The sequence below is a fragment of the Alligator mississippiensis genome, chromosome 7, assembly GCF_030867095.1.
Source record: "Alligator mississippiensis isolate rAllMis1 chromosome 7, rAllMis1, whole genome shotgun sequence".
NCBI classification, from domain to species: domain Eukaryota; kingdom Metazoa; phylum Chordata; order Crocodylia; family Alligatoridae; genus Alligator; species Alligator mississippiensis.
The window spans coordinates 29095511-29118442 of NC_081830.1; the positions used below are offsets into that span (position 1 = coordinate 29095511).

The 22932-nt window shown below is 40.9% G+C and overlaps 1 protein-coding gene across 2 annotated transcripts in view; it reads left to right on the plus strand.

The window, feature by feature from the left end:
- The window catches only part of STAG1 (STAG1 cohesin complex component), a 304994-nt gene that overhangs the window by 70515 nt on the left and 211547 nt on the right, over nucleotides 1-22932 (plus strand). Inside the window, exons 3-4 of one of the 2 annotated variants that reach the window (XM_059730741.1) lie at nucleotides 5619-5721; nucleotides 15627-15791. In XM_059730741.1, the coding sequence (XP_059586724.1) occupies nucleotides 5619-5721; nucleotides 15627-15791 (268 nt within the window). Of the gene's footprint in view, nucleotides 1-5618; nucleotides 5722-15626; nucleotides 15792-22932 lie in introns of those variants that run through there. The other variant, XM_059730742.1, reaches the window with a different exon arrangement.

The window sequence follows — 22932 nt, forward strand, 5'->3', positions numbered from 1 at the left end:
ATCTTCCCTGGGATGAGGAAGGTTTCATTTATATAAACCAAAAAAAAAAGCTTATCAGCCTCTTGAAGGCTCAGATCAAGCATAGTCTATGTTTACCTTGCAAGAGAAACACCATGACCATGGAGGTGGTCTTCCTGGCCACATTGGGAAAGACCGCTCTCCTGGCACGGGGTTAGTACCTGCCAAGGTAATGTATAGTAAACCTCCCACTTAGCTGCTGGAGTAGGAAGGTCTTGGCTTTAAGCCTTTATGGAAATGAGACTCCTCCTTGGCTTGCCCCTGGGGCCTTACGGCTGAGGGCAAGCAAAACTTGGGAGCATCCGCACCCCAAGCCTCTGGGCTTGGGCCTGCAAGTAGGATGCCTGCCAAAGGTTTTGGAAAGATCTGAAGCCCCAGATGGGGTGTAGGATGCTTGTCGAGTAGGGCCACTTATGGTGATGGACCGACTCTTGGATTTGGAATTTGTTTTGGCTTATTTGACTTGGAACATGGAAAATAGAATTTACACACACACACACACACACACACACCCACCCACCCACCCCTCCCACGTCCCTGGGAAGATCTGTCGGGTCTAGCTTCTTAAGTTTTTTTTCTTTTTATTAAAGAGTTCACTCTGTCACAGGGAAATATTGGGTGCATATTTAAAACGGGCAGGGCTAGCCCCCAGTCTTTCTTCATGAAGGGGCAAATAGTGTCAGTATTTAAGGTAATAGAGAAAGAAGAGTGTACATTGGACATGGGAGGTGAGGAACACACTGGAGTACAGAGGAGCAATCTTGGATTCAGCAGATCAGGAGTGGGCCAGGCTTCCCAGTGCAGAGGACAGCTCTCCTGCTTCTATAGAAGCTTTGTGGCTTGGAAAGAAATTCCCAAGCTCTGAGATGCTGTCAATGTTTTACTTAGGCTGCTCCTGCCAAGGAGATCAGGCTTCCCTTCACCACCTCCCCCCACTACATCAGAAGAATGCTTTGCTTATAAATAGGAGAAAATTAAACTACTTCTGTGACCACCATTCTAGCGTTTCGATCTTGGTATTGGCTAACACACTACCTAGCACTCTCCAGAACTAAAAGCATGAGTTTCAGCAGTGTAAGCTGGAGAGAGCTGTATGGATTCTCACTCCTTAGGGATTTAGGTACAAGAGTTGTGTGTAACTCTCATTTCCTAGTGTGTTATTCGGGCTTTGTCTCAGGGACTGTGGCCCTAAGGAAAGCTAAGAGTTTGTCATAGCAATCGTGGAACATATAGAAATCACAAACCTGAATAAACAACATGAAAATTTGCAAATGCCTAAAATTTAAGTTCATTTTTCATTTCCTCTAGAGTACACACCATGTCACATGCTGATATCAAATCAAATTAGTCAGTCTCTCCATGAGGTTATCGCTTTGCTGTTTTAAATATGAAGCAAGCATGAATATGTAGCAGTGAAGTTCAGCCAGTGAGATTTGTAGTTCACCAAGGAAAACAGGAGAGTGCTCTTGAGGTAAAAAGGAGGCGCAAATGATTATAGCAAGTGTGAATAAAGTAGGAAGTGCAAATGCCAAGTAGAGGAGTGTGAAGTATCCAATGAAGATATTCCATGTTAGTGGTAGCTTGATGTTTTATACAGTGGGTAATGTGGATTTTAAGCAGAAAGCATGCTGTGGCAGCCTTTTTAAGAGGTCATAAATAGTAGATTCAAGTGGTCAAATCTGCAGTACGAAAGACAAGTACAGAAAACGATCAGTGGGCTATCATCTGTGAAGACAGAAGAAAAAATGCATCATAGAACAGAAGATTACTAACTTATATAGACTTCTGGCAGTGTTAATGTTCCACTTCATGGCCTCAAGGTCCTTACTATTAAAAGCTCTTTGCAAAGCTCTTCAAAACAAAAAATATTGATGTCATACCTTGTTCAGATCAACTGACGTAAAATATGCTTACCAAAGGTTTTTGCAAGTCATGTAAATGATGTGAAAGAAGAGTTGAAAGATTGTCTTGGAATTAGTGTTGGTGCAGATGAGACGACAGATGCTGCAGACCACTTGATGCTAAATATTGTAGCAGTGCCATGTTGTTCTTTTGCAGACGCTTGACATCCTCTGTGCGGCACGTGGCAGATCAGGAAGAAGACGGGCAGCACAGTGGCATATTGGGCAGAAAGCAGAGCATCAGTTCAGGCAGTGAAACTTGGGAAGGGTGCAGGACTCATTTGTAGCATGCCTTCTGAGAAATGTTGGCCCCTACTGCTCTAGGCAAAGGGAAAAGTGTCTGCAATTCCACCTTCACCAGGAACAGCGCTTTTTAAGACATCTGTTTTTATGCCAATGGAATGTTTTTAAAGCAGTGTGTATAATGCTAGCTGTAGTTCAGCAGTTGAAAATGTGGTCTGTTTTTGTGGATTGTCAGAAATTATCAGTCATGGAAACATTTGCTCTAAGATAATGTCAAAAAAGCAAAAATTGGGAGTGCCCAAAGTGGTAAATGATTGGGCCAGCTTTGCTAGCTGGACTCATTCTGAAGTCAAACAGCTGAATGCTTGTTATTCAAGAAAACCTTTTCTGAAACCAGTCATCAAACTGAAGTCTACATGGAAGATGCCTTAGAGTTTTTATTAGCCTGCTGCCAAATTTTTTAGGGAGTGCTGCATTTCTAATCTCAAACAAACAAACATCTCAAACTTGTGTTAATAAAGGCTTTTAATGGAGTTCCAGTGTTTGAAGATGATGCATTGGAAAAAATCCAGTTTGGTGCCTGCTCTAGTTCAGTTTCTAATATAAAGTGCTTCAACATTGTTGACTTCTAGTTTGGCTTAGAGTTTTCTTTCCAACAGTAGTTGTTTCTTTGAGAAGTTCATCGCTGTCCAGTAACACTACTGCCCAAGAGAGGCACAAAAGCAAGGATGATAACCTCGGTATATGCAGCATGCTTCAGAATCAAGGAAAATGAATTGCAAATACTAGCCACCTTTTCCTGTTAATTTAATTCATTTAACAGCTGAACTTTTCAGTAGTCAGTGGCTTGAATGGTCCATCTTAGTATTGCTGGTGTTAAAAAGCAACACTTTATTAGCTCTTATGGATGATGATGCTATGACAACTGCAAAAATCATTTTCCTTTTTGTAAACATTGGAATGTTTTTATTCCCTGGACACCTGCTGTGGAATTTACCAAAAAATACTGCAACAAAACTAACTTTATTGAGGAATCCTTTGATCTGTTGGCACTATAGGATCTTTCAGGATCAGGAAAGGTTGTGTAGACATTACGAGCTCTGGAGGCCTGCTGTGGCAAAAGTACAAAGAGCCTCCTAATGACCTCCACTCCTGTATCCCATGTTCCGTTATTCTGTAACACCTGGTGTTTTTCATCTTCCATAGAGGAAGCGTGGCTTTAGTACTTTTGGAAGCAATAGGAGATGGTAGGCAAGTTTTCAAGTGTTACCCCCTTTTCCATCTGAAAAAGCTGTAAAAAAAGTGGTGGCTATCTTGATGTTAACTTGGGTCTTTAGTCACTTTGGCTGCTTACAGATGTAAAAAACACCCCCCAAAATGGCGCTTTACTTTAAACTCAGCACACCCCTGCGCCCAGCCCAGCACATGCCCAGAATAGGCATCACGTTAGTTGGATCCTGCTTGCCCAACAGCTATATAGATTGGGTGCTTTAGCAGGGCTTTTTTGGTACTTTAATAGCTGATTGAATTGGCTTTAGATGAGAGCCAGAAAGCCCCACTGAAATGCCTGATCTATACAGATGCTGCAGAGCAAGGTCGAAACATGCTGCTTCTTCCAGTAAAGTGCTTTGGGGGGGGTCCCCACATCTGTCATCAGCCTTTATTAGTTACAAGATGTGAGGTATCTACCCTTGAATTAAGTTTAGATGCATCAATAACTGATATCAGTGTTATAGACATTCTTATCAACTCTATCATATTTGCTTTGCTGTTGCAAACTGATTTAATTCCATTCAGTGTTAAGTAAGCTAGTCTTGTTAATCGTTTATTTCTGAATGTTTCTTCCTGCAAGTAAGTGCTTTTATTAATCTGAGAATAAAGAATTAAAATTTTAATGTGCGTTTTCATGACGACAAAAGTAAGATGCTTAAAAATCTGAATACAGTAACTTTTTCTTAAGTGTCCTTTAAAAAATTCAAACATTTAGATTTATAATTCCTATTATTTATCTACAAATATAATCAGGAGATAATAGAAATGGAAGATTACAAAGGTCATACTAAAGATAAAATAGTAGCACAATCTTAACTGTGATGCAATAATGCTTATGGAGCTGTAAATAATTAAATGTTAGCTTTACTTTACCGCTAGTACTTCCATATGAATTTACATAACATTTCTGATAAAAGCCACTTTTGGGAAGATCTGTGGACCTGGCCGTGAAGGAGGATAGTAACATTTACTGGTTGAAATTTCCTCTTTCCTATGTGCCAGATCCATAGATCTAATCCACGCTTACTTGAATTTAAGCATAATCTTAGCAAAATGGGCCTGATTTTTTTTCCTCTCACAAGATTTACAAATTACTCCGGATTTACAATAAAATGTGATTAAAAACAGGGCTTAATAACTCTGAAAGATGGATCTGGTGCTCTGCCACAATTAATTGGTGATCCACAGAGATCTTAAGTTAGTTTGATCATTCAAGTTAAAGTTAAAATAAGTCAGTTCACATCAGCTTGGGAAATAGTTTTACTTGTGGGCTCTTCAGGGGCAAAATCTAGTGCCCCAGAAGATCACTGACAGGTCTGGTTTCTCCAAGCAGCAGCCCACTGATTGAAGAGCCATAGTAGGATCTGTGGACCTGGCTTCTAGAAGAAAGGAGATTTTAAGGTAACATTTTTTTCTATTTAAAGTGTGGTCCTACTCTGAAAAGTGACTGAAAAAATGGCACTGTGGGTTTCCACATCTATAGTCTCTCCATAACTTTCAGACCAAATTTACTCATTGTACACTTGAACAGTCTTCCCTAGCTGCCAGAATCACAAACTTGATTTGGAATAAGAATGTCACAATGAGTTCTTTCCTGCTTGCTCATCATCACCAGTATTAATGTTTCTGCAAGGTTAATCCTGCTGTTAATTGTATGTGTGCAATACCATTATCATCAAGTACAGCTGAGAATAGAGTTTGGCCTTTGTTTGGATTTACTTAACTGTTATAAAGATGTGTGAGCTAGACTAGAATCCAGGTAACTTTTCCATAGCTGTATTGAGTCTCAAAGCTAACAAGAGTAAAAAGTAGTTAAAATCTTTACTTCTTTCACTAAAGTGATAATCCAGAATATATACATGCAGTAGATCTGATAAGAAGGTGCTGTTTACTGCAGTCAATTTTCAAAGTAGAACTTCACTTTAAAAGAATGCGTTAATTAAATGTCTTCATGTCTGAGAGCTTATAATGTAAATTCCTTGGGTTTTAACTCCATAAAACTTACATAACTTAGCATTTCTCCAAAGGTAGCAATGTTTAATTGATTAATTTGCAGAGTAAATGTGACCTAAGGCTTTTAAAGGCTGATTTATTCTGTTCTGGGTTAGAACTAAATATTAATCAGAGTCAATTATAGGTTGTTAGTTTCAAATAATTTTAATTTAACTAGTATTTTTTCCCTAGGGATTCTACAAATGAAACTACTGCGCATTCAGATGCTGGCAGTGAGCTTGAAGAAACAGAAGTCAAAGGAAAAAGAAAAAGGGGCCGTCCTGGCAGGCCTCCAGTATGTGTTATTTAGTTTTGTTTTGTTGTGCATCTCTTTAAAATTGATTGCAGACTATTCTGTTGTCTGATCATCTTAGTAATAATAGTGAACATAAATAGGTTTACAATGAGCATATGTCAAACTTCATGAAGGCTTGTAGTACATAATACATGTATCAGACCAATATACAAGAATTGCTTGCTGAAGTATTAGAAATAATATCTAATTTAAAAGATAAAATGGTAATACCCATTAATGTTGTATCCTTTGCTATTTGTATTCACTCATCTTAAATTATTCCACTATTTTTTTATATTACAGTATTCTTCTAGGCAAGGGAGCAGGCTTATTAACCCTAACAACTTTCTCCTTTTAAAAGTTTTAATGGAGAGTTTATTAAAGAGTTGTGACACAACACTCGAGCCATCTTTTAGTGGTTGCTAATTTCTTCATGTAATCTGGAGATTATCCTCATAGTTTTAAAATAATGTTGAATTCCTTCATCAGTAGAGGTGTTAATGTAAGTTTAAGGAAATGGGATATCTTCTGTCTTTTGCATATAGATAGAAGAGCTTTGCTTTTTTAATATACTAGCCTCAGGTTTTGATATCTGTGGTTATAAGATTTACTAAGAGGAGATTATTTATTAAGTGCCTTTGTACAGTGCCATTTCATGAATGGAAATAATAGAGGCAACTCTCAGAAATTCTACAGTATTTAGTTAAAAAGCTTTTTTTTTATGTTTATTTGAAAAAAACAAAAAAGTACCCTGTTTATGGGTATATCTGTAGGCAGGCACATGCAATTGTAGAAGCGGTATTTTATCAAGGGGCATGTTTTTGGTAGTTCTCCAGAGTTAGCACGTGCATTACTGTTACCATGGCTGAATTCCATAAAGTGGAATAAGGTCATTTTGGGGGAGAATTTTACATTAGTTTTTATAGGCATTCATAAGTTTGGTTAGTTCTCATTTTCTCTCCCAGATCAGCTTAGCTAGTGAACCTTCATGGAACATGTCATATTGGTTATTTCTTTAAAATTTTGAGCTAATGTAAGAACGTTATTTACTGCTGTGAAGTCCTTTATGCACGTTTTTTTTCTTTCTTTGAGAATCATTTAAGATATCTTTGACTGGGATTTAAAAAAAATCGACCAACTAATATATTTTTGAACAGTGGTAAGAATTTTCTGCAATTTTAGGAATAAATTTAAGGTAAATATTTAACTCTCTAAATCATAATCGAAAATACATATAAACAATTCGGCCAGTTTAAAATTACTTATGGAATCTTAAATTTTGAATTTCCGGACACTAGTACCAATGTCAAATTTTACAGGGCAGGGGCTTTAGGTGACAACTACTATGGATAAAATTGCTAAATGTTTCCATAGTCATATTTTCCAAAGCCTTCCTTCAGTTGGGGCTGATCTTCATGCTAGGTGTCAGTATGAAGGCTAATTATTTTTAATTCCAGTTTGAGTAGAATTCCTTCATTGTTTAAAGTCTGTGAAGGTATAGAAGGCTTTCAGAGTTATTTTATTTTATTTTATTTTATTTTATGCTGTTTTTTCCTGAGTGTTTTATTTCAGGACAGTAGTGCTGACTGTCTCAATATTCATTCATGACTATTCCACAGATAAGCTTCATGTGCAAACCATACTTGCTGTTTTGAAATGCTCGGTTTGAGAAGGATAGTTGCAACAGCATGACAGCCAACCCAAGTCCCTATGGAGCAGGAAAATAAAATAATTTTTTTCTGTAAAATGTTAGTCCTAAATGTACTGTTTATGTCAATATGTAATCTTGTAGTTAACAGTATGTTCTTTAGGAGGTGTCCTACTGATCTGATGTTCAGAGCAACTTTTTCAGAACCTATAATGAGGGAATTTATATTGCTCTGCTCATGGATCCTGGGGACCCTGTCTTGCGTCCAGAAGTTACTTAGTAGAGATACTTTCTTCCCTTCTTTCTCCCATGTAAGCTTTCTGTTTCCTCTTACTATCAGGCTTATATCACTTTTCATTCTGCACTTTTCACGGCTGTCTCTGAAAGTCTTTTTGCTGCAGGACTTTTTTCTTCTTCCCATAATTAAAAGGAAACAACAAAACAAAAAGAAAATCCCATCTCTTCAGAAAGTTTTTAAAGAAAAAACAAGAACAACCGGTCAGAAATCTCTGTACCAGAGAATTTTTTCTTCCGGTGCTTCAAGCTCTTCAGAGGGCTGCTCTCTACAGCAGTCTTCCTAGTTGATGAAGCTCGCAAGGCAGAAAAGACAATTTTGAACACAAAGCCAGTTTGCTTGCCTGCTAAGTTGTGAGAGTTGCTTTACAACTTAATGTCAGAAGGAGAAAATGTATTAAGCAATGCCTTTTCATGCATCTCCTCCAAATGCATGGTGTCCCCCCCGCCCCTGATAGCCATTTTAAGGGCATTTTCTTTTGATGTCTACCCCCCTGAGTTGTCGATGACATCTGAGATGATAATACTTGAACAGCTCTGACTGAGAGGATGATCTAAACAGCTGCTTTCCAAATGCACCCTCTGAACCAGAAAAAGTCCTGTCTCAAATCGACCGAAGTAAATCTCTGTCTTTCAGAGAGCTCGTTCCATTTAGTTCTCCACTCCTTTAGGGTTATACCACAAATAAGGGAGTCAGCAGCAAAAAGCAAACAAACCATAGGCCTGATTCATTTTTCTCAGAGAAGACTGTGCACAATCTGTTCATGAAAACAACTAAATTAATGGTTATGCAAATCAGAGGTGTCTGGAAGTCTGTGTTCACTACTGGTCACTGCTGTTCAGGAAGTATACTACTGAATTAGGTGCGGTCAGAAAAAAGGTATCAAGAAAGACTGAGGAGAGTATGGAAAGTCCCTGTTCTAGCGAAAGACTGAAAATGTTTGGTTGTTTGCCTTATAAGGAAGACCAATAAGAAGGGATGTGATAAACATAATGAAAGTGGATTGGGACCATGCCCAAAGAAACAAGAAATTCAGTAAAACCGAAAGGAGATAAATTCAGAAATGAGTGCAAAGGAATACTTTTCCTTAATTACTGGGCACATTGAGGCAGTTCAGTATAGCAATTCCCATATTAGTGAACTATGACTAAAGAAGCCAAATAATCTTAATTGATTAAAGTCTCTCATGGGGGAGATTACCTGGATGAGAGAGATGGAATATACCAAGATGGATATCCGGTGAGCATTCATCTTTGTTTATTCAGGCCACAAAAGACTGTCATCTAAATGAAGTGAAAGAAGGAAAGCATTCATCCATCTGTCCCTGTCCCCCACACTGAACCCAAAAGACTTGAAACAATAACAGACCTAGTATGATCCTAGTATACAGATGACAGTGTCATCATCATAGAAGGAAGAGGTTAACACAGGATCTTTGATCCAATCTTATGAATGATTTTTTTATTCTTTATCCCCCACCAATATTAGTTACAGACCTGAAAGGAATGGATTTCAGAACTGTCGCAACATGGTTCTGAATCTCCTCAATGGGACTAAGATATAGTGTGGCCTTTGTGATTATAACCTATGCAACCCTTTTACTACCTGCTTCTCAATTTTACATGAAAGACTGAAAGAAAGGAATTCAAAACTAATAAAATAGCCTTTCATAAATGAATAGATTTTATGACCACAATGAAACTTGCCAGTCTGACCTAATTAATTGCAGATAATTCCTCCCAGTGTTTACTGTGCTAAATCTAAGTATCTGTTGTTGACCTGCTGTACATCTCTTGGAAAGACATTTGATCTACATTTAAAAACTCTCACTTAAAAAATTGCATTGTATTTCCAATGCTTTTCCAACTTCCATTTTTTTCACTGAATTTTGTTATTTTTTTTATTTTGCCAGATTATTATCCTTAAACAATAGGTAACTGTTCTTCATATAAATATTTTGAGACCATAATCATTTGCATTTACTGTTTTTTCAATAAACTAAATATTGAACTTGTTATGACTCGCATTTTAAGGCATGTATTTCAGAACGTTAATAATTAACTGATTACACATATAGGCCCAAATTCAACTCCCCCTTTAGGTGGCTAAGTGCTAATTACGCATTTATGCGTAGACGTGCAGATTTTAGGTTCTTCTCCTGCACTGCAGCTTGCTTTGTTCTTTTGAATATGCCCAGAAGAGATCCTTGAAGGCTGTTTATACTGTGTTGCAATTCCTGTTCTGCCAGAGAGGCTTGTAATTCCTTCTAAGTCTCAGAGAAAAATCATTAGTGGCAACTCTGGAGGGAGGAAGAGAGAAGTCAGGAGAAGGAGGACTGCCTTACCTTTTAGCCCGATAGCATAGTAGTACTTATTCCTAGGATGTAAGATGGGTACCTGAGCTGCTACCCCTATGCTATTTCTACATTTTGTATTAAATAGTCATTGGATTAAATAGTTAAACACCAGTGCAGGCAGGGTCAGAACTCAGGGCACTCTCCTTTTCAGGGCAGTGCTTATCTCAGCTGCAGCCAGGCTCCTTCTGCTTGCTATCCTCCATTTGCTCCTTTTTGCTCCTCTCCTGGCTGCCCACTGGGCCACCTTCCACTAGCGGGATGGAGGATACCCTTGGCCCTGCCTTAGCCCAGCCTAGAGTTTTGTTGTCAAGCCCCTCAGAGTGATGGTGCCTATAACCTAGGTCTCCCACTCCCTGGACAAGTGCCCTAACCATTAGGCCATTGGACAGAAAATATGGAAAGGGTCCGTCCTCTTCTTCTCTCTTCCTACCATCCCCCCTCAGAGTTGCCAGTCATGGTTTTTCTCAGGCTAATCTTTTAAGGACTTGGATGGAGTTAAGCATCTTTCAGAGTGGAATAGAATTGCAACAATGTATATATAGCTTTTTGGAGTAGGATCTAAAACATGTATATGGCCCTAAATGCTACTTGTACATCTACTATTTAGAGAACATAGGATGCTAGGAAAGTAGAACTGGAAGGGACCTTATGAGGTCATCTAGTCCAGCTTGCCTGTACAAGGCAGGATCACCTCTAAATAAACCATCCCATCTAAGTATCTATCTAATGTGCTCTTGAAAACTTCCAGGGATGGAGATTCTGCAGCTTCTCTAGTTAGTCTGTTACACTGTTTAACCAACCTCGTAATCAGAAAATTCTTCCTAATCTAATCTCTAACCAGAACTTCCCCTGCTGCAGTTTGAGGCCATTTCTCCCTAGTCTTGTCCCATGGAGATAAATCCATCTCCACCCTCTTTATTTATAATCCCCCTTCAGGTATTTGAAAGCAGTTATCAATTTTCCCCATAATCTTCTCTTCTCCAAACTAAATAATAATAGGTCTTTTAGCCTTTTCTCATAAATCTTGCTTCCCAGGCCTTCCGCTGAGCTCTTTCCAATCTGAATACATCCTTTTTGAAATGTGGACCCCAAACTGGACAAAGCACTGTAGGTGGGGCCTCACCAGTGCTGAATGGAGCTGAAAGATCACTTGCCTTGATTAGCAAGTGATGCTCCTGTTGATACAAACCAGTATCTTATTGACTTTTTGCAACAAGAGTTCACCATTGGCTCATGCTCAGCTTCTGGTCCCCTGTAAGCCCCAGGCTCTGTTCTACAATACTGCAGCCTAACCAGTCAGTCTCCAGTCTGTATTTGTGCATGCAATTATTCCATCCCAAGTGCAGGACTTTGCACTTATCCTTGCTGAATTTCATTTGGTTGATTCTGGAGCATTTCTCCTGTATACCCAGCACATTTTGGATCCTAGCCTTGCCCTTCAGAGTGTCTGCAACTCCATTGAACTTGGTATCATCTGAAAATCTGCTAATTGTGCACTCTGTTCCAACATCCAAATCATTAATGAAGATGTTAAACAGGACTGGATCCAGAACAGGCCCCTGAGGAACCCTACATGATATCTTCTCCCAGCTAGACATCAAGCCACTGACGACAGCTCATTGAGCACAATGATCCAACCTGTTTTGTCCACCCTACAGTACCTTCATTTGGTCTGTACTTCCTTAGCTTGTTGATCAGAATGTTGAGGCAGATAGTGTCAGAAGCCTTGTGGAAGTTGAATTATATAACATCCAACACTCCTTTGCCCTCGTCTTCCCCCAATAACATCCAACACTCCTTCCTGCCACCTCCCCATCCACAGAGCCTGACACCTTAGAGAAGGAAATCAGATTGGTCAGGCATGACTTTCTCTTGGTGAATCCATGCTTTCTGTACCTGATCACCTTGTTTTTCTCTAGGTACTTCAAAATGAATTTCTTGAGAACTTTCTCCATGTTCTTTCTAAGTATCACAGTCAGGCTGACTGGTTTGTAATTTTTGGATATTTCATTTTCCCATTGTTAAAGATTGACACTATATTTACCCTTTTTCACTCATCCTGGACCTCAGCCAACCTCCACAAGTTTTCAGAGGATAGATAATGGCTCTGAAATTACCCCTGCCAATTCCTTCACTACCCTAGGGTACATGCCATCCAGCCTTGCTGGCTTGAAAGCATCTAGCTTCCTTAAGTAATCCCTAACCTATTCTGCAATTAGTGCCTCCTTCTCTATCATTGCAGCCAGCCACACTTATCTTCTAGTAGCTGCCCTATTTGTGAAGACTTGAATTAAAAATGCTGTTAAATATTCCAGCCTTCTCTGCATCATCTGTACCTAGATTGTTTTCTGCATTCCTTAAAGGATCTATGCTTTCTTTGGTCTTCTCTTATTTTTTACATACTTGTAGAATTCCTTTTTATTGCTTTTTCTGTCCCTTTCCAGCTGCATTTCAAGTTGTGCCTTGACCTTCCTAATATTTGTTGCATATCTTTTTGAGTTTCAACTCATGGAAAAGGTTGCTGCCTTTGCTAGCCTGGCCTCCTGTTGCACTTCCCATTCTTCTGTTGCACCAGGTTAGCTTGCTCTTGTACCCTTAATATGACCTCCTTTAAGTAAGTCAGCTCTCCTGGATTTCTTTTCCACTCAGACTTCCCTCCTCCCCCACTCCTGGGATCTTGCCCACCAGTTCCCTTTGTTTGCTAAAGTCTGCTTTTCTGAAGTCCAGTGTCTTTATTCTCTTGTTCTTCTTTCCTTTCTCTCTTTAGGATCTTGAACTCGTATCACTTCATTGTCAGGCACCCAAGTCATCTTTACATTCTCAACCAGTTCGTCCCTGTTTGTGGGCAGCAATTTGAGAAGAGTTTCCCAGCTAGTTGGCCTCTCCACTACCTGTACCAGAAAGTTATCTACAACATGCTTCAAGAATTTATGTGGACTGCCTTTACGTTGCTGCTTCCCTCCCAGCAGATGTCTACTTAGATGCATAAATAGACATAGCTACATAAAGGGGGAGTTGGATTTGAGCCTTAAGGCCTGCAGTATGTTTCTTTTTTTGGCCAGAGCTTTCCTCACTCCCTGAAACACATTTCTTTGAACAAGTTTTGGGTACAGATGTTATAGCCCAGGAAACTTCTTCCCTGCAGTGTTTGATTTTTATAAAATGATTCAGTAAATGTCTGGGAAAATCCGCAATGGATTCTCAGACTTAGGGTAGAATACCTAGTCCAGGACACCGACACACACACACACTTGGGGCAGCTGCTGCTCAGGAGCACACAGCAGGTGTTATGCTGTTACATGTGCCATGCATGTCTCACTACATGAGACTGTGGTGATAAAAGTGAGCTAAATTGCTCCAGGTTTTATCCTGGGTGAAGCAGGGTTAAAGCTGGCTTGGTTTTGGTACATTTCTATTGCTACAGGATCACGCACAGCTTCTACACAGTCCAGAGCAGCAGCAGTCTCCTTCCCCATCCTCATCCCTTCCCTCTTCCCCCCCCCCCCTTTTTTTTTATTTGTCCCAAATGTAGGTTTGTCCTTGCAAGGGGCTTTCAAACTCATGTGGCCCTGCAGGGCAGATGAGCAGTATGGGGCCAGTCTGTAGGCTGGATCAGGCTTGCAGATCAGCCTTGTGTACCAGATCCAACGTGCAGGACTGGTCCAGTTCAGGTGCTGCATGCAGCAGACATGTAAGCATTAGGTTTCTTCAAGCTAAAGAAAAAAATAAGCTCCTTCCCATCACTCAGTCTTGTTTTTGAATTGGCATATATGGAAAGCTTCCTTTATGATGAAAATTACCCTTGTTATTTTCTGAGGTCATCTGGTCCCAGAGGAATCTACCTTTGTGTCCACATGCATTTCTATGATGAATACTTTAATTCGGGATCAATATTTCCAGTTCAAGATTATGCTGTTCAGCCTCTAACTTGCTGTTCAGGCTATCCAGAAACTGGTGAAGATCCTAGAGCCAGGCCTTAGATAGTCAGGGGCCAAATCTTTCATCATTTGTTTCACCTTTGTGTAAAAAGTTTGTCTGTGGAATCAGCACAAATCTAGGACAGGTCGAGTTTATTATCAGCTTTCAGCAGAGCTCCTCAGTGCCATATAAAAATCTAGTCTTCTAAAAATCAAATTAAGATCTTGGGCCTGATTGTACAAACAATTTCTTCATGAAAATCTCAAGATACAGTCCACAATACATCAGTTTTTACGTACTGTGCACATCTTAGAGTGGCAGTGTTTTCAGTTAGCTGGATTGTGATGGTCTTTTGTTTAAACGGGCAGACAAGATGGCTGTCTGTCTGTGCCTGGATAATGGCCTCATAGGAAAAGAAAACTTATTTCTCATGCCCTTTAAGGTCAGAAGCCAAACTGTCCCTTCCATAGAGCTGTGGCTTCCTGATTGCATGCCATCTGGCCTCACCATAGCTTAAGAGCATTAATGTATGCCTTTGTAAGGTCACTGATAGATCTTACAGCATTTATTGGAATGAGATGCAGTTGTGCTGAACTCCGTCTTGACTGTCCCTTTTCTTATTGCTCTCTCTCCCACCCTCTAGGCATCTCTCTGCCACATCCTCTGTCCTCTTGTACCAAAGCAAAGATGGTTAGTGCAGAAGTTGGGTCTCCTACCTGCAGCAGGTCTCCTCTAGATAGGTTTTTCTTTGCATGGGGGTTAGGGGTGGGGGGGTGAGGATTCTGTGCTAGGCATATCTGGCCCATTGAAGTCTTTTTTTGGAGCATTCAACCATGAAAAGTAGATTTAGCAGATAAGAATCTGGCTGGTAGTGCTTCATTAAGTCTGGGTGCTGCCTGCTGGGGGTAATAAATCCTAGTGAATCCTTCTATACAAATGGCATACACCAGTCTATCAAGGCCTAGCTGCACAGTTTCCTGTCTGTTTCAAAGGAAATGGTACCCACAGGAAGACTGTCCACAGAATAAGTCTTCTGGACCTGTGGGCACAGTAGAGGCAAACTCCAGATGACTTTTATTGGAGGTTGGGATTTTAACTACAGATTGCAAAGCAAGAAGGGACCATTAAGGTAATCTGTTGCATTTGTACATATATATTGAGTTACTGATTAATTTTAGTGGTGTGGGAAGAGAACATTAAAGTCTTTCTAATGAGCACCCAAGGCACTATGAACAAGCTGTATTTGGGTAGCAATGAAAGGGAAGAAAGTGTTTAAATATAATAACCTGAAGTTGGTTCCTTTTAACTTGGTAATACTTGTATCCTGAAGTGGTTGAGGTTCAGTTATTTTATAAATAAGGAACTTCAGTTGTTTTCTAATTACATAGAAGTAAATTTTCTAGTAAGCCAATGACAGCTATTTTTTGCAGCCTAGATCACAATTTTTAATTTTTTTTTTACTTTTCTTGCAGTAAGACTTGCATATGAATACATCTGATACAGTGTGTGTGTGTGTGTGTGTGTGTGTGTGTGTATATATATAAATCTAGTGCTGATGTGTGTGTGTGTGTGTGTGTGTGTGTGTGTATATATATATATATATATATATATATATAGTTTACAAGATACTTTAATTCATTCACATCATAATTGCACCAGATTTTCATTGTGATATTCTTTTTGCTCAGTCTGCCAATAAAAAACCTCGAAAAACTCCAGGAGATAAGAGCCGTTCTGAACCTGGCACTAGAGCAGCAGGTCGTGGAAGAGCTAATGGTCACCCTCAACAGAATGGAGAAGGAGACCCTGTCACTTTGTTTGAGGTGGTTAAGCTTGGGAAAAGCGCCATGCAGGTAGAGTAATTCACATATTGTGCATTCATTATTGTTACCGCTTAATTACTGAATATTTTCACACTGCAATAAATAAGTTTCTTATTTATTCTCATAGTGTCTATGAATCTATGCTAGCTAAATTACAATGTTGTTATTAAGATTACATCATCTGATACAGTTTATCAAAAATGAGTTTCTGGTATTCCCCCCTCCCCCTCTGTTTTATATGTATTGTACATTGAAATAAGGAGCTCAGTATAAGATATGATTAAAGCTGAATGTTTCAAAGTACTTCTGGAAGAACTGTAGACTGAGAAGTAGCTTTCTATTCTAATTGATTTCTTTACTATTTTGTCAGTTATTTTCAAGCTATAAACAAATGAGTTTTAAAAGAAGGGGGTCTACTAACTAATGCAGTTGCTGTTCATAAAGCATATCCAGGATTAACATTTGCAAAGGAGAAAAGATTTTAGATGTTTACCCAGCAAGTGAAGTTGTCAAAAGTGCTTGATTGTATTTACATTGTAAATTCAGTGCCAAACAGTGGTGTCATGCAGCAAATCATGGTGATCTAAATGGGTTACTTTTCTAACCAGAAAGTATCCCTGAAGTCATTCAGTGGTGTGTGCTAGTAAATACAGCTGGGTTTTTGGTTGTAGCTGTGTTTGTCTAAGGATGTAGGCAAGCAAGGTTCTTTGGTTAGATGTGATATCTTTTATTAGGCCACCTAAGCAGTTGGAAAAAAATACTTAGCAAGCAGTCAGCCTTCTTCAGGCGTAGGGAGTCTATCGTTCCTTGGAGTCTCAGACCAGCGGAGACTCCCTATGCCTGAAGAAGGGTTACTGTGCCCAAAAGCTTACTAAGAATTTTTTTCCAACTACTTAGGTGGTCTAATAAAAGATACCACATCTACTCAAAGAACCTTGCCTGCCAATAAATATAGTCACTCGTTGTGATAATTAGCCGAAGTGCAGTGCTGTGTAAATGTAGCTACACTTCCTTTGGTTCAGAAAGTAGCCTGTGTGTAGCAGTGCGGCCTGTTACAGGGTGCAGCTGCCTGGCACTAACTGAAGTAGTGTGACAGGACTTAAGTGATTTATGCGATAAAACTGAACTCTCAGGCATGACATAGTGCTAAATTGTAAAAAGCACCTAGATGTCTAAGGGTATGTCTGCATTGTCCCGTACCTTTCCCTGGACAAGCCCAAGCACGCTGTTGGGAAATAAGCCTGGCCTGCTTCACGTGTGCTTAATTAGACTCACAAATTTATGGAGTAGATGACCTGGTACAGTCACAAGTATATCCTTTTGAACCATCCTGAGGCTCTGACTGCAGAAAGCGTGAGCGTGGTGCTGACCCGTTCATGTCCAGCTTTGTTTAGCTCACTGCTCCACAATGTTGTGAGCCAAGGTACACATGAAGCAGGTGCAAATAGGCTGAGTTTATTTCTTGGTGCCATTTCCTGTCTCACTTCGGACATGGTAAAGATATGCAAGTCCCATTTGCAAGTCACATAATGCAGATAAGGGCCTATGTTTCACTGGGTTTTTTTTTCAAAGGGACTTAGTTTCCTAACTGCCTAAACCATTTTTGAAATTTCACCACAAATCACAGACAACAAGGTTTGCAAAGGACCTCAGGAGGTCACATCTAGTCCGACCGCCTGCTCAAAGCAGGATTAGCCCCAACTAGATCATCCCAGCTAAGGCTTTGTCTAGCCAGGTCTTGAAAACCTCCAAGGATGGAGATTCTACCACCTCTCTAAGTAACCTGTTCCAGTGCTTTACCACCCTTCTAATGAGAGAATTTTTCCTAATATTCAGCTTAAACCTCCCTTAAACCTCCATAAATCCATGAAAAATCTGAGTTGTGCATTAATGATACAGAAGTCAATATGGGAAAAATGTGAATTTGAAAGTATTTCGTATGTTCTGTGAAATTGGGTTTGTGAGAGAGACCCTTGTTATCTAATAGGTGAACACAGAGCAAATATTTTTATAACAGAACTATCGAAAGCTTCTAGGTACCTTTTCATCATTTTATTTTACTGCTTCAGGTCCACCAACTTTGTTCCCTTGCAACACATTTTCAGAGTTGTTTTGACAGGTTTCCAAGATGATTTTTGCAGGTGTGGGTTTTTTTATGCAACAGAAGACACTGTATGCTGTGCATTGGATATTTATTTATCTGAGAGCTGTTGGTATAAATAGAAGCCAAAGAAAAGGTGTAGGTGGCTGCTTCATTGCTGGAGGTGTTTGATAATTTTTTGTGAGTGTCTATGAGGAGAACTGAGTTAGTTAGGATGTAGTCACATTTCTTCTAGTCTTAACAAAACACTTTTCACAAGGTAAAAACACAGGGTTGGGGTGCATATACTTAGGATCCTATTCTTGGAGGAATTAAGGGAAATGTGTATTTTTGCATTAAGAACTGGGCTTCAAGTCAGAATGAGCTGAACTAGGAGAAACGGCATATTTATTGATGGAGTTTGAATTCATTCAGGAAGATGGCTAATCTTTTTGGAATAGTGATGGCTTACTAGTAAGAAAGTTCACTCTGAGGTCAAAGATACAGCAGTGCCTAAGTGTCTTAGGAGCCTAAAGTGCCTTCTGGCAGGGGTAGACAAATAACTTGCACTGAGGTAAATAAAGTTGGGTTTTATGTCATGTCAGCAACTTCATGGAATCTGCATGTACGTGTTCTTATCTGGTGGCAAGTGGAATGATAGTTTGCCCTACCTCACCTCTTCATGAGAGGCAGGTAAGCTAGTACAGGTGAGTTCTCGTGTAACACAGGGTAGGTGTTTGCACATTTTACTATGTAGTGGCTGACATGCTATAAGTCATGCTCTTTGTTTTACCTCATAGTAACTTGTTCTTGTGCCAGCGCCTTTAATTACTTGCTTATTTTTGAAAATTTTACCTGTCAAATAGAAAAGGACCGTTACTGATATTGGGTTTCAACATACATGCAGTTGAAATGACATTAACACTCCTCAAGTGCTAAGCAGTTCAAGTTACAAGTGCAAACAAAGAGACGAAGGACACCTGCAGTAATGTTTCAAAGACCAGGGTTAGGCCTGGGCAGACCTTGCATTCTTTCCAGCCGTCTTCCCGTGAAATTGTAGGGATACTGACATGATCATCAGCAAGACACAGACCTCTTATTACTGACTTGTTTGTGGAGCTCTTCAGTGTACAACGTGAGCAATTTGACTGACCAGACAATGCTTCATATTCTTAATTGTCAGTAGATTCTGTTAACTGTCTACATACATATACACAATGTGTTTCTTTCCCCTAGGGCATGCTGTAATTTTACATTCTGTAATAGAAATGCAATAATTTCATTTAATATAGGCTTTGAGATTACTAAGCAACTTTACTACTCTTCTGCTTCATGTGGTTTTATTTTCAAAGCTTCTTCCTCCTGCTGTTTGCCCCTAGGAGATTTCTCTGCTGCTAGATTTTTTTTTGCCTTTCCTTTTGCCAGCTCATGAGTGTCTCCTAATAACTTCATTTCACACTCATGTCAAGTTTCTACTGTATCTGAATCTGTGATGGGATTCATTTGAGTCTTCTCTTCAGGATAATTGCTTCTTGGTTCTAAGGAAACACCAGTTACAATAGTGTTTGTTTCTACAATGTATGATCTTTGTGCTTTTCTTTGCATACATTTACTTACCCTCCATATCTTATCACTGTAACTACGCACCAGTTTTGCTCATATTGGCTTTCCTGTTATGATTTCAAAGAGTGCTTTGGTGACTGTATCAGGCTAGTATTTGGCTTGCTGGCAGTGTTCAATTTGTTTAGTCACCTTTTCCACTGCTGCTAGCTTCAAAAGCTTCTTTGCCATATGCAACAGTTTGTGTGGGTAGTGTGATATGTAGTGATGTTCATACGCTCTGCTAGTAATTTCTTTAGTCCAGCAAGGCTGTCCTCCTTGGCTCTTGGTTATGCTAATATGTAGAGGTGCGCTGATACGTCGATCCAATATCGGATCAGTATCGACATAAAGAAAACTGGCTGTATTGGATATCAGCCCGATGGGGCTCATAATTTGGCTGATAAATGCCCGAGTTGCTGTGCACAGCTGCAGCACAGCACTCGGGCAGTGAGGAGCACAGCCGCAGTGTGGAGAGCTGCATCCAGCTGGTAAGTCCAGTGTGGTGGGTGAGGGGGAGATCAACACCCCCCACGGTGAGGAAGGGACCAGGGGCAGGCACTGCCTGGGTGGGTGGTGGAGCTGTGGTTCATGGGGGGTGGGGGAAGAGGCTTCTGCTGCTGCTTGCAACCCAGGAGGGCATGGGGGATTGGGGGGGCGTGCGCCCCCCAGATCTGCACAGGGCAGGGTGGGCTGCAGCCGGGGTTGCACAAGGCTCTTCTCGGCAGGTGCTGGGCTTGGAACGCGCACCAGTGGCGCTGGGAGGATGCTGCATCCACTCCAAATTTCACTGCCATCCACAGCTCCAGCTCTTCTCTGCATGTGGGTGGAGGCGGGGCTTTGAGCCAGGTCTGCACTGGAGCGGCTGGTTGCGGCAAGACTTGGGAGCACAGCTGCGGCAAAATTTGGGGTGGATTCAGCATTCTCCCAGTGCTGCCGGTGCCCACTCTGAGCCTAGCCCCCTCTGAGAAGAGCAGCCCCAGCTGCAGCCCACCCCACGCCACGCAGATCTGGGGGGCGCACAACCCCCCCCCTCCCCCCCCCGCCCTCCTGGATTGCAAGCAGCGGCAGGAGCCACCTCCCACCATGAGCTGTGGCTCCAGCCCAACTTGCCCCACCTGGGCAGAGCCTGCCCCTGCCTCCTCTCTCATTGTGGGGGGCGTTGATCTGCTCCCTCCACACCCCTTCTCTCTCCCCTCCCCTTCCACCACACCGGACTTACCAGCTGAAGGCAGCTGTATCGGAAATCGGGTTGGTGTCGGCCCCAAAAATCTCTTTTGGTGCACCCCTACTAGTATGCCTGTGGCATAATGTTTTTGTGTTCCTAACAAATATGGGTACTCTATCTAGACTTTTGGGTATCAAGCAGGTCTTAGACTGACTGTGATGCTGAAAGTATCTGCTATGTTTAAAGTGAGCACACATCCTGGTTTGGTCAGGACAGTCCTGGATTCTGTAGGCCAGTGAAAATTAAAAGAAAAGTCCTGGAATTGCAGGGGTGCAGTCCAACGGAGAGGCATAGTGGCATGGTGTGCCAGGCAGATGGGCAGGTAGGCACCACTGTTGCTGTGCAGAAGCAAGGTGGATGAACTGAAGTGGTGCCTGCCCAGCCCACCCCTCATCTCCAGCTGCTGCTCAGGGAAGGTAGGCCAGGCACGTTCAGGTGGCATGGTGCCTGCTCTAGTCCATCCACCGTCCTCCCACACAGCAGCAGTAGTGCTACCTGCCTGCCTGGTGCACTATGCCATTCTGCCTACCTGCCAGACTGTGCTCTGTGCCCCTGCCTGCAGCAGCTCATTGACTTGGTGGGGCAGTGTCCCGGATTTCCTTAAAAATAATACGGTCATCCTAGCTATGTTCACATTCTGTTGATGCTGCAAACTGAAAACTTCCTGCAGAGATCCATTATCTGCAGCAGCAGTCTCTGTAATTCCACCTTTGCCATATTTACTTGTGGCAGGCTCTGCTCCTGTTGTGTGTAAGGAAGTTTTCTTCCAAGTAAATCGAATAATAATCAAGCAGCACAAGAAATATGGTATGTAGAGAGATCGCATATTTTCTCACATATAACCTTCACCTTTTCCTGAAAAACTAGTGGAGGAAAATTGAGTGCACATTATCCAGTGGCACTATTCATTAATGTGGATCTGGGAGTCACAGAAATTACTATTGCCACTGCACCCTCCCTATCCCCCTCCCCCAAACTTCCAGTGCCAGATTGGGCTCTGCCACAAGGTAGTCAGGGTGGATAAAAACCAACTATTAAAAAAAAAGATTTTTTATTTTAATCAATTTTTTTTTATTTTAATCGTATTTTTTATTTTTTGTTAAGATGTTTCCTTAAAAGATAAACCTATATAAAGATAGTTTTAAGTTAAGATATTTTAGAGCTCAAAGATATCATGGAATAGAAGTTATAAGTTCTAATTATACTATTTGAGACAATATATTCATAAGACCATTTTAGAAAAGTTTTATAAATAGGTCACAACAGACCATGGTCTATATTAGGGGCCCAATCTTATGGGGTTCCCAGAGCCTCCTCTATAGATTAGTAAAGATTAAATAAAACCACTCTCCTCAGTGAAACTCAGTGCTTCGTCTAGAAGATGGCATTAAGCATCTCTGTGATGCTTAGTTTCAGTTCTCAGACTGTGGATTTATGTCTTCAGAGATAATGTCCTTGTTAACAGCAGTATACAGAGATGAGAGATAACAGACCTGATTACCTACCCATCAGCCCTCTTGTCTCTCTGCAAATTAGGTGTATAGAGTCAAGCCCTCACCTCTCTTTAAAAGTGCAAGTTTCAAGAAGTTAAATGAATAGAGGACTGTTGGGGGTGGAGTAGATCTGGGCGAGGAGGACTAGTCTGCAGATGCATGCAAGGAGGGAGGGGCAGTAGAATAAAAAGAGAACCTTTTGAGCAGACTCTTCCAGAAGTCTCAAGGGATAAGTTTCTGAGCATAGCCTCTCCATTGATTTGAGATCTAGTGAGGGAATGGTATGGTAGAAGGGAAAAGTTATTGTGGCAGCAGGCTTATCAGGCCATAAGAGGGACCCTGTTTGGCAGTATTTTAATGGTTATATTAAACAACAAGAATGTAGTTTTGGTAGAAAACAGTGATTAAATTGAGGCTTCCTGACCAGTGATTTAAATCGATTTGATTTAAATCAAATCCACCCTGGCTCCAGCATACCAGATCAGTCCTCGAAAGTAAATCGATTATAAACTTCTAATATTATAAAAGCCTTATTGTGTCTGTCCGTAATGCTGTATTCGCACTCTGGTTGCCTCGGAAGTCAATCAGAGTACTCTGGACAGGTAGAGACACATGGTGGAGCGCTGCCATGACAGTGGGAACTGGGGCGGGGGCAGGGGGGCAAGACAGAGGGGGACAATGGAAACCGGAGCACTGCCATGACAGAGGGGACCCCTGCTCCTTGGAGGTGGTGGGGGCATGGGGTGCTGGCTGCGCAGCACTGGCCTCATC